Raw genomic sequence first — 12,317 nt, 5'->3', positions numbered from 1 at the left:
TTCCTTGTAGCGCCAAAACTGTGTTATCTTCACCTCATTACAATGCTTGCAAAGCAGCACTGTATTGATATTTCTTAAACTTCTATATTCAACTTTTTACAGTTAATTTAATAATAATCTTAATCGCTGCGCTTTTCATTATAACATTTGGAGTCATAATATCTGCATTCTAAATTGTGATTATTATATATTTAGCAATATTCTTGTCATACCTTATGAGTATTGGTATTTCCTTAAGAAAATTAAGATATTCACTCTCCTGGGAAAGAGTACAACAGATGTGTAGAAGACTCTAAAGTGGGTTCTAGTCTCACCTGTCAATTTGACTCGTGCATTTATTCTCCTTCACAGAAAAACCCTCTCTGCAGGCTAGGCACTCTCTGGACAGCTCACGGACACAGGAGAAAGAGGCAGGACCACTTTGGATCACCCTGGCACTGCAAAAACAGAAAGGCTTCAGAGAACAGCAACAAAACCGCGAGGACAGGAGAAGCCAGAGAGAGGCTAAGCTGGCTGAGAAACAAGCTAGGGACAAAGAAAGCGTATGTATACATCATAAATATAGCCATAGAGTCTATTATCATAATAACTAGCTACTCCGCTGGTACTATAAGTAAAGTTGTACCAACAGTCTATTAACCAGATGCAATGTAATAATGCAACAATCAATAAACCTTTCACATAAATCTTACCAGCCATGACAAATGATAATTTGTTGATCGCTTGGATTCTATTTTTGTGATATTGTGTTGGGTAGCACTCCAAAATCCTACTGCATATAACTGTACAATATAACAATATCACAGTACAATCTTCTGATTGGCTGAGAGTTTTGCTTGTTGTAAATTTGTCGCCCAAACCACTTGCACCTGGTTTAGGCATGATATTATGTTACTAAATAAACTTCTCTGTATTAATAGCAATCGGTGTTATTTGTCTCTGAAAGGCTGAAATGGTCAGTCCCACAGAAGATAAAGGTAATGGAAGTTCCAGCCCGCCCAAACCTCAAACAGCAGATGAGAATAAAAGACCAGACACACTCCTGGCCCGTTTTGAACGACGCGACAACTTGAAGAAAGCCAATACCTTGCCCAGTTCAGTCACAGGTAAAAAACCAAAACATTTGAAAATTGATTATATTTCCTGTCAGAAGCTTTATACTGGGGTTAATTTTAGTAACTTTGGGTCTTATGCTCAGTTTATTTATTTATTACATATACATACCCCTAGCTGAATTGCAACTGACAAAAAAAGTATGAATTGGAGAGTGATTTAGACATGGTTCATTGCTTTTAAAACTAAGACATATAACCACAAAAATGCATCCACTTGTAAACAATGAAAGCAAAAGCAAACAATTTGGAAATCACAGCTGAACCATATTTTTTTTCATTCTTTTTTAAAAGTGGAAATAACAGACTCAACACCATCTCCGCCAGCAACAAAGGATGTGACCAAGCGCTTACCTCCTGGTGACACTACCCAGGTTTCTACCGAGCCAGCCTGGCTTGCCCTAGCCAAGCGTAAGGCCAAAGCCTGGAGCGACTGCCCACAGATCATTAAGTGATACATTACTACTGACCCAGTGAAAAAGAAAATAAGTCTTTTCTCCTTCATCCACATCAGTCAACCATCACTGCACTCCAGCTCACATCTGGCTCTGAATGAAAAGTCCATAATAAGCAATCAGACATTTACGAATAATTGTTTTTTTAAGTTTAACTTCTTTTTTTTTACAACAAAGACAAAATATTGTACTAATATTCGGACTGGACACAGATACAGACATCAATGCCAACCCAAATGGGTTTTCAAAATAGGATTATTGCAATAACATCCACCAACGGTATGTTTATTTAATTTTGTGTTGCAGCCAATCAAACAAGCCCTAGAATCTTCATCAAGAAGTTGCAGCCCTTTATATCTTTGTAGTCGCCAGTGGTCCTGTTAACTGTCTACAATGCATGTCAAACTGTTGATACTAAATATTACTAAAACAAAATAAGCGGTTCACATTCAGTATAAATGTAACAGTTCAAATAAGTCAAGACAGTTATTACTTTGGTGACAATTTTGGGAAGTATTTCAAGGGCTAACAATAACAGTGGTTGAAACCATCAGAAATCTCTCTCCTCCCACCTACAAGCATGTAAAGCGGAGAAACTGTTTTGTAATTTGGTGGGATTTTTTTTTTTCTATGTACACTAAAATGAGTTGGCACCCATAGACATTGTCGTTGGACAAACGTGGTCATTTTTTTATTTCTTAACTTATTATATTTGATATCTTGGCAAAGTAAAAAGATCTTCACTGTGTCCGTGACAACTGTGAGTATTGTCATTTTAACTATTGCTTAAAAATTATTATTATAATGACACGTCAGCACTGTTTACTCATGTTATTAACTAACATTGAATTTTTCCTTCAAGTTTCAATGACAATATAGGATATATGCACTTGAGCCATGCTGTCAGTTGATGAAAAAATCTACTTCTTGCAGTGTCCATACCCGTCTGTTTCTGTAGAACTGCCTGCTTGCTGTATCATAACAATGCTATCCTTGCGTAGCGTGTGCTAGCATCACTTTTACAGCTAATTAACAAAACCCACGACACAACTAAGTGATGGGAGATCGGTGTTTCAAATGCAATGTCCAAGGGGGGATTTAGAAAAGAGGTCTAAGCCAATGAAATTGCCCCTAACAGAAAAAAGGGAACATTTTCAGTGAGTGAACGGACTATACAGACTATACTGGCATCACCTCTACGTCCTTGAATAAGGCAGCTAACCCCAGATCACTCCAGGGGGGATTGTCCTTGTAGGTGAACTGTAAGTCCTTCTGGATAGAAAGCGTTTGCTAAAGGATGGAAGATATTAAATGGAAACCTTGATCTCTCAGCAGAGCCATTGACTCCACTATCTAATGTAATGTATGTATGTAGGTATGTATGTATGTATAGAGGTGAAATGAAACGGACTGTATTGATTTTGGAGATCTCCTGAACTGCAGTCACGTCACTTTGTTTTTACATTGGTCGTGTGCAATAGCATAGCGCAAACAGTGTTGTATGTGATATGAAACAAAAGGTTTGTTGATATTGCACTTATTTTGTTCACTTTAGAAAAATCCATTAAAGAAAAGGTGACGCAAATGTTATGAAATATGTAGAGAAAATAAAAGAAAGCTGTTTGAACTCGGCAGACTAAAATTCCTGTTCTTGCACAAAAACAAACTGAAACATGTATGTATTTTGTATATATGTATATATATATATATATATATATATATATATACACACAATGCATACAGATTAAAACCATATAATTTTTTCCTAATGAGCACTTTTGGGAGTCACCCAAATTTTTTTTAAATGTATACAACTGGACTTGGATTATTATGATTAATCACCTTTTGGTCAGTTCTAGACAATAAACGTAATCATTACGACATCCAACAACCAAGTTATGCCCCCAGACGACAGGAGAGGAGAAAAGTTCACCTGGCAAAGACAAGGTTGCCATCAATGTGCCGGTTTCTCCATCTAGAACCCACACCTTTCCATCAGTGGAGCACACGGCAGCTAGTGTTCTCAAACCCCACGGAGTGCCGTCAAATACAAATGGAGTAGAGAACACCTTGCCTGTGGTCTGAAACTGCCACAATAATGATCCATCATTGCCATTTAAACAGTATACATGACCGTCATGTGACCCACATGTGACTGTGTGATTGGGTGATGGTGATGTGCTCCTGCTGGGTGTTGTAGAAATTGTCTGATTAGTCAAAAATGTCAAGGAAGAAATGCATGGCGATGAGAAGATTGGTCCTTTAGTGGAGAAGTCCCATAACTGCAAAATAATGGAACAAAATCAAACTGGTGCACAGAATGCAATCTTCTCTACACTGCAATTAAAGTCTACTGGATGAAATCTGTGAAGTAAAAAAATATTACTACAAACATTACTGGGTTTTGAAAAAACGAGTGCAAATATACATAATAGAATAAAAGAGCATTGTTGTTTTTTAAGTGCACTGCTCCAGTGGTGGTAATGACCATAATTTGAAAAATAAGATTTCAAATCATGGTTAAAGTCACATAAATTCAGTTTATCCTTTCTTGGGGCAACTTTTCCTTTTTCCTCTCACCGTATCTCCAAAATGGCTTATTCCAATAATATGGCCATTTACTGAACCAATGAAGACAGAGGAATCAGAGCAGTGAGGAGATGAGAAAAACGGGACAGTGCCGGAATACGTCCACAAGACCTTTCCACTGTCCTGGCAAGACAATAAATGGAGAATTACAAGATAAACGTTAGCTTTCAAAGATGACCTCTGATCCCTACTTCATTCCCAAGATCTTTTGTATCAGAGAAATGGCTAATACACTTCCAAACATCAACACTAGTATGGCTTTTTGTGCATGTACTCCAGTGAAGAAGGAACATTTACTTACTGGATTAAGACAGTGGAGATTCCCACCCAGAGTACAACAGTATAAGTGTCTAGGAGACAAGTGGACACAAGGGGATGAAAACACCGCACCGCCACCACAATAGTGCTGCCATTTACAAGTCTTAGCCTGGGAGAAATAGAGACAAGTGTGTGAAACATACAGGGGACATCCAGAATCTGCAAGAACACATAAAAATAAAGTACAGATAATATAATATATATTTAGTTTTAGTCCCAGTGTTGTTAATTGTTGACTAAAGCTAAAATTATTAAAAATTATTTTAACTATTAAAAAACTGACATGAAATATAAATATTAGATGGAAAACATAACCTTTCAATTTTTTTTTAAATTAGACTAAAATAAATTAAGTTACTAAACTAAAAAATGACAAAAGCTAATTACAAAAATATTAAAACTAAAATATATTAAAAAACATTTAAATAAATATAATACTAAATATAAAAATAAATATTTTAATAGTAATAGTATAAATGTAACTAAAAATATAGTAATATAAGACAAATAAATCTGAATAATACAAACATAACACTGTTCAGCACTACAGAAATACAAATAAACAAAACTAAGAAGTATTACCAGTGGGTCTAATGCATAAATATAGCCATCATGTGACCCTGCGAAAATCAGCCCAGTTTTAGGGTCTACAGTAGGGGAACTTTTCACCACATCCCCCGTCTCAAATGTCCACACTGTTTCCCCACAGGAAACATCCAGGAAATACACTTGTCTGTCATAGCAGCCTGTGAAAAAGCATTAAACACAAGTTAAAAATGAGGATGACAAAATAAACTGATTTATAAATTTAACCCTGAAATCTGTAAGCTCTACTTTTAGAAAATAGAAGAAAACAAAACTCCATATTCAAGCTAAAGTAGTAACAACAATGTTATTTTAATTCAATTAAACATTCAAGTACAAACCTACTGCTACAAGGCTTCCACATTTTGAGACGGCAGCAGAAGACTCTAACCGATCTCCAAGGATACGCTCCCAAATGACCTCTCCGTTGAACAGGTCAAGAGCCTGCAGTCGGTGCGAGTGAGAGCCAATGAACACAGTAGTCTTATCAGGACCCAGCAGCAGCACTGGAGAGGCGTCCACACATCTGCCGGTGTCTGAGCTCCAGAGAATTCGCAGGCCAAGCGGCAGGACGTCTAAAGAGTCTTTTCTAGAACCCTCACCTGAAACTGCGCTCTCAGAGACGGGCAACGACTCAGTAACTTCATGGTGCTCTGTGACCTTTTTAATAGCAGAATTTTTCTCACACGTCTTATAACTTTCATGTGACGAATTGGATAAAAACCCCAAGTGACTGTCTTCAGAAGTATTTGTCACAGTAAGTTTGCTTTCATCTGAGAAGTTTCCCTCTCGCATTTTCTGAAAACAACCGCAATGGATAATTTCACCAGCTCGTCTTACAACTACAAATCCCATAGTCCTCTTCACTGAGGGAACTACAGAACCCACTGCGCTTTCCATAGCATTCACGGTGGCCATTTTCTTTAGTTGTCTTTTGGATGAAACTACAGAGTCTGAATAATCGAGAATTCTTTTCTTTGATGGTTGGATTGCATTATGTGTTTCTGTCATGACGTGGCTAAGCACATCTGAGAAAGAGCCATCTAATATGACCTCTAGCAGGCCCACAGAGGTTGTCCCCATGGCAACAGTGATCTCATCACAGAGACGCAGGGCCTGAAGGGAGTCTCCTCCACTTAACATGAAGTGTGCATCTTCCTCAACCACCACGTCATTCGGCAGGCCAAGACACTCCTAATACACACGGACAAAAACACAAAAGCAGATTCACTCAGCAGGCAATGGGAAAGATGCTCAAGAAATACCTCAATGTGTCAAATAATTAGAACTAGTACTTTTTGTGCAAAATAAATAGAATATTAAGAGTAAATATTATTCATACCTTCCACAGGGTCTGTAACGTCAGTCTCAAAGATTCATTATCTTTCCATACAGTTTGTTTATTTATGTCTTGTCTTTGAGTGTCACACATTCTCATCAACTCGTCTATGGCTATTTTACCTAAAACAACAGGAATGTAAAAGTGACTATGAAAACAATGACCACAATGAAAAAACATGTTCACATCTGATTACATAGATATGCTAAGTGATTGTGAAGTTTAAGCTTTTAATAGCAGATTTGTGTGTGTGTTGGTAAGACTTATATAAATATACTTTTAAATATAATTTCATATTTTACTAAATGTAATTTCATTTACTGAACATTTCAGTTTTTTTAATATTAGATATATGTCTGATAAAAATAATGAGCATTTCAATTTAATTTAATTTAAATTCTATTTTGGATTGGTAATAACATCAATTTATCAGGGGCTACTTCAAGTACATAATTTAGGTCATGGGGTCTAGACAACAAGAGGCCCCTGGGCTATATGATTACAGTAGATCCCCCAACCCTGAATAAAAATGTCACTAGGTCATTAGTCAATATAGACATTTCAATATGTGCTCTACTATGAATAAATTCATCTGGCATAACTTTTATTCCTGGTTTTTCTTGCTGAAATTTCCAATTAAATTTTTAGTGAATGCCACGCTCTACAGACAGTATTTTTTTTTTTTAATCAAGGCCAGTTTTGAAAATGTGAGAGTCGAGATCCGTCAAATAGTCTCTGGATACGTTCATATGGTGACACCACCGCATAACTTCTCGAATAGATCAATGGGATCGATCAACTGCAACTATAGTGACAGTGACTAAGTAATATCAAAGATGGCGATGACACACAGGATTTTTGGCAAAAATACGGTTGTGATTCCTGAAAATGTACGGCGTGAGTTCAGTAATAAAATGCAGATGTCACTGTGGTAATCTCATACTTATAAAAATAATCATTAAAAAAATATATTATTTTCGTGCAGCCAGGAGTCCCTCCCATGAAAGCCTGTGGGAAACCCTGCCTTAGAGGATAGTGCTCACTTGCCATGAGAGGTGAGTGGAAGAGCAGGGATGAATAATATCAAGTCAGGAATGCTGTGAGCGGCCAAAAGCTGTGATAACCTATGGCGAATCTCTCCTTCAATAACTCTCAGCAAGAGGGGGGTGGCATTTCTATATACTTCTTCAGCAGTGAGGTCTTCAGAGGATTGTGTAGAATGTTGGAAAGTTTCTTCATGATGAATTTCCGAGGAGAAGGATGAAGGGGCGCCTGATTGACCCGATGCGAGCACTATAAATGCCACCAGCCTGTCACTCTCACTCAGGGTCACTGCACACGCCTCTACTTCAGGCAAATTCTCAATGACCTAAGGACAGAAATAAATACATTCATGATATAAAATGTTATATGTTGATGTTATATAGATGTTAAAGTCGTAACATGACACATGGGTCACACAGAGCCTACCCGCTGCAAGGCATCTAGGTGTACCCGCTGACCAAACCGTTTGACGAGCCGATCCTTCCTGCCCTGGAAATACAGACGGGAATCGCGCACCAGCACCCAGTCACCAGTAGCACGCATTGTTCCCTTGACTACAGTTTCTTCATCATCAAGAAGACACACCCTCTCCTGACCACCTAAATAAAAGAAACCAAATTTCACTTTACAGATACAAAAACAACTCATATGAATGTGAAAGAATGTACACTACCATTCAGGGTCAGTAATATTTAATAGTTTTATTGAGCAAGGATGCATTAAATTGATTAGACTGACAATAATATATTCATAGTTAAAAAAATAAACTATTGCAAATAAATGTTCTTTTGAATGCCCTACTCACAAAAGAATTTTTTACAAAAATACATATATAAATAAACAGCATGACTGTTTTCAATATTGATAGTAATAAGCACTAAATCAACATTAGAAGGATTTCTGAAGGATCATGTGACACTGAAAACTTGAAAATTCAGCTTTTGCAGCTTTTTTAAGTGAATAAATTACATTTGAAAATACATTAAAACATGAAAAATAATATTTATTGTATTAAAAAAATTAATAATTCAGCCTTGGTGAGCAAAAGAAACTTCTTTCAAAAACATTCTATTTAAAGAATGAAACATTAAAGAAACGTTCTTTTCAAAAACATGTTTTAAAATCTTACCAACCCCAAAGATTTTAATAGTAGAAAGCATGTTTAAATAACTATCATACCAATGAATAAATGTCCATCTCCTTCGGTGACGAGACGTCCTGTTTCATCTCTGACCTCCATTATGGTATCCAACATCGGTTCTCCAAGAGGCACAGATAGATCAGTTCTGTCAAATAAAACATGATACAGTATGTAAACAGACAATGCATCACAAAAAATGTTTTAATACGAATAATATTTACTATTGCATACCTTAAAGATAAAGCAGTTGAATTTGAAAACATTCTCTATAGACTGTCAATATTACTTTTTTGTGGCTGATGTATATTTACTACAGTGTCATTTTAGTATTATTTATATACTATTATAGTATTATATATTTTATTATGTGCTTTTGTCATTTTTATAACATTAAGTTAGTCATTTTACATTTTTATTAATATTAAGTTAGTCATTTTAAGGCTTCAAGGCAAGGTAACATTTTTAATCCTCGTTTAGTTTAAGTTTTCCATCTAATGTATACACTTCAGCTTTATTTCAAAGAACAAAATTGTTTTTAGTTTAAGTTTATGATAATAACTCTGTTTTGCTTTACATATTATCACAAAAAAAAAAAAAAAAAAAAAAACAGTTTTAAAAGATCGCTATAGTTTTTATAATCAGACTTCCTAAATTATTTAATTAAAAGTGTTGGTGCAATATATTTAGAGTAGACACTGTGTAGAACATGCATCGCTAGCTCCAGTTTAGCATTATCACTGTGTGGCTGAAGGCTTTGTGGCACTCACGTGTTCTCCAAGCACAGGTGTTCGCCTGGGACTTTGTACCAACTTGCCCAGCAAGAAACTTCTGTAGTGCCGTAAAGATTACAGATGTGTGTGCCATTGCCTGCCTGCCTCCAGCTTTTGAGAAGATTTAGAGATGGAAATGGCTCTCCCCCAAAAGCCAATATCCTCAGGGATGAATTTGTACTAAGCACCTCCTCCTGAAGGACACGCCTTCCAAAGCGCCTCACAAGAGTGGGAGTAGCCTGAAAAATGAGTAAAATCAATTATATTACGTTAGTATTGAACAGTACTATATGTTGTCCATGTCAACTTAGACTTAAAATGACACCTAGTGGTATGGAGGCAGTATGGCACAAACGTTTTTGTTTTTAATAATGCTAGTATATATATATATATATATATATATATATATAAAGTTATTCATAGTCAGCCATGATTCATTTATTCTACTACTTAAATTGTCCAATAACAAACAAAGGTGTTACGGAAATAAAGTGAGTAGTATTGGAAGTCATGTGATTTCAACATGGCCACATCCATAAGGAGACCCAATACATTAAACACCTAAAGTCAACATGTAACCAAAGTTTCAATAATCTTTTCTATCATAGCATGTATATTCAAGTGGCACGGCTTCTAGAGCAAGAAAAAATGTGGGGTGGGAATTGATTGGATTGTTGTGGTTTGCGATTGCTGTGATGTCATGTGAGTGACAGGTTGTCCCGCCCTCATGCCAGTAAACACTTCATCAGAAATATTTTGGCAAGACGGGGGGAAGTTAAGGCACATGAGGGCACATGAATTAAAAAATAATATATACATTATGGCTGTCAAACGATTAATCGCATCCAAAATAAAAGTTTGTGTTTACATAATAAAAACTATTTTATGAGTAAAAAAACAACTGAGACCCTTTAAGCAATGGAGTGTAAATTAAAATTATTTTGAGGGATGCAAAAAATGATAAAAAATTACTGAAAACAAATTATTGGGGCATGAAAATAAATGAGCAGATGTCAAAAGAACGCACTCCATTATCTCTATAATCTGCATAATGCACAAATTTCAGCTGACTACTTCCACTACCAATGTCTATTTCAGCAACATCTTCTCAACCTCACAGAATATGCACATTCATGACTCATGAGAAGATAAATGGAGAGATGAAGTGATTTGATAATTAAAATCTCTAATTAAAGGCTGTCAAACACAGAACTCTGATGACTGATAGCTAAGTGAGGAATAAGTCACTTGCCTGTAAGACTGTTGTTGTGTTTCGTTTAAAAAGCACATGAGCAAGTCTGCGTGGCATCTTTTTAACAGCGGAGGGGACAATTAAGAGACATGCTCCGGTAGACAGGGCCAAAAATATCTCCACCACAGAGGGGTCAAAGGTTAACGGGGAGGACAGGAACACAACATCTTCTGCACTCATCTTAAAGACCGATCTATAGAAAAAGTATATAAACCATCCATTATCTCACAACCTTTTATGAACACTTGGGCTAATTGTAACAAAGGCTATCTCAGTTTAGTCCAAACTCCAATTGCACAAATGTGTGTTTGCTCTAAGCACTGGTTTTGCATATTGGTTTCAAACACCTATAGTTCAAAACTTTTATTTAATTTTATACAAATTATATTCTCCAAGTAAATTTTCAGTATATTTTTGCTATAGCTGACAGGTAAACAAGTGAACATATTACAACCACACTGACCACATTCAAGTAACAATCTACTACAAAGGCAGATTTTTTTTTTTTTTTTTTTAAAGTCCAAATTTTTCTTACCTCAGATGTATAATATTAGGCATTATACACCTGTGTGGGACCTTCACTATTTTTGGAAGCCCTGTCGTTCCAGATGTGTGCAAAACATAAGCCAAAGCCTCCCTCTGCTGGATGTTTTTGGTCATAGAAGAGCTGGTAGGCTGATCGGGTATGTGAATGTTTGCGTCCTGCTCACTTTGTATTTTTATTAAAGTAAGCCTATGTGAGGACAATGTTGCACATATTTCCAGGGAAAGCAGACTGGAAAATGCACTCTGGAATTGCTGTTGGTAACAAAACTTACCATTAATAAAAAACAATATATCATTATTAATAATATAACTAATATAATATGACACAATAATAAACCCACATTAAGTAGTTCATTTTGCACCAAGCAGAAGTTCAGTCTGCACTTGTTCATCATTCTCATGGTGCACAGAGGTGGTGATGCAGGATCAAGAGGTACATATGCAGCAGGAAACTGCAGAATACTGTTCAGAGACGGATACATTTCAATTACATACGTCACATTGAAATTTAAAACATTTGTTAGCATGATTTAATTAATAAGATACTAGAATGACCACTATTACAACAATAAATCGTACCCAATAATCCAGACAGGCATGAGGACATCAGCATGGCAGAATAACCCTATGATACCATCATGTTTCTGGACAGAGACGCGCAAGTGTCCAGTTAAATCATTTGCGAGGGACATAACTTCATCATATGTCAAAGAGACGCCCGCAGAGATGCTGCTGTCGAACGCGACAGCTGTTTTATCGCCATGTTCAAGCGCCGCCACGCGCACCAACTCATGAAGGAATTTCGCTGTCATATCTGAGCGAAACTTATGTTAAGTCATAATTTGAGAAATTGCGACCTACATTATCATTATATTCCCTTCTGTTTATATGAGCTCCTGTTTTGCAAACTAGTCAAAACCAATTCGAGAATCTCTTGAGTCGAATGCTCGTTGAACCGGTAAGTCTGAACAGATCGCCGGTAAGTCTGAACACCAATCGCCCTCAGTCCAAGCGGTTCTCGATCATCATTCTCTTTGAACAAAAAAAAAAAGATTGTTTTTAGACAATATAATTTTATATTGTTTTATGTAAATGCATTAAAACGTATATTTAGGTTTTAAATTATCATAGCGGGACGTAAAGGATCAAATGTTGACTAATCGTGC

General features: G+C 36.3%; 2 protein-coding genes across 5 annotated transcripts in view; one reads left to right on the top strand and one right to left on the bottom strand.

Moving 5' to 3' along the window:
* The window catches only part of cracd (capping protein inhibiting regulator of actin dynamics), a 23,911-nt gene extending 20,717 nt beyond the window's left edge, over positions 1-3,194 (top strand). For 3 of the 4 annotated variants that reach the window (XM_039692639.2, XM_089118597.1, XM_089118595.1), the window contains 3 exons: positions 352-542; positions 947-1,106; positions 1,407-3,194. In XM_039692639.2, the coding sequence (XP_039548573.2) occupies positions 352-542; positions 947-1,106; positions 1,407-1,567 (512 nt within the window). In that variant the 3' untranslated portion in view covers positions 1,568-3,194. Of the gene's footprint in view, positions 1-351; positions 543-920; positions 1,107-1,406 lie in introns of those variants that run through there. The other variant, XM_089118596.1, reaches the window with a different exon arrangement.
* aasdh (aminoadipate-semialdehyde dehydrogenase) lies at positions 1,724-12,317 on the bottom strand. Its single transcript, XM_039692638.2, has 14 exons — positions 11,731-12,317; positions 11,493-11,613; positions 11,141-11,403; positions 10,606-10,798; positions 9,351-9,592; positions 8,622-8,728; positions 7,869-8,041; positions 7,446-7,767; positions 6,402-6,520; positions 5,401-6,253; positions 5,057-5,220; positions 4,458-4,583; positions 4,148-4,279; positions 1,724-3,849 (listed from the first exon to the last, which is right to left on the bottom strand). The coding sequence occupies exons 1-14, from the start codon at positions 11,961-11,963 to the stop codon at positions 3,406-3,408; spliced, it is 3,492 nt and encodes a 1,163-aa protein (XP_039548572.2). The 5' UTR covers positions 11,964-12,317; the 3' UTR covers positions 1,724-3,405.

This window comes from Pimephales promelas, chromosome 13, assembly GCF_988280905.1.
Source record: "Pimephales promelas chromosome 13, fPimPro1.hap1.1, whole genome shotgun sequence".
NCBI lineage: Eukaryota > Metazoa > Chordata > Actinopteri > Cypriniformes > Leuciscidae > Pimephales > Pimephales promelas.
This window is presented reverse-complemented; position numbering and strand designations above follow the sequence as displayed.

Excerpts from the sequence above, each read along its gene's own strand:
- aasdh (XM_039692638.2), bottom strand. The coding sequence starts at position 11,963 with ATGACAGCGAAATTCCTTCATGAGTTGGTGCGCGTGGCGGCGCTTGAA. Across the intron at positions 11,404-11,492 it reads TGCAAAATGAACTACTTAAT|CAATTCCAGAGTGCATTTTC; the intron begins GTGGGTTTATTA and ends TGTTACCAACAG. Across the intron at positions 3,850-4,147 it reads TAAGCCATTTTGGAGATACG|TTATGGGACTTCTCCACTAA; the intron begins GTGAGAGGAAAA and ends ATTATTTTGCAG.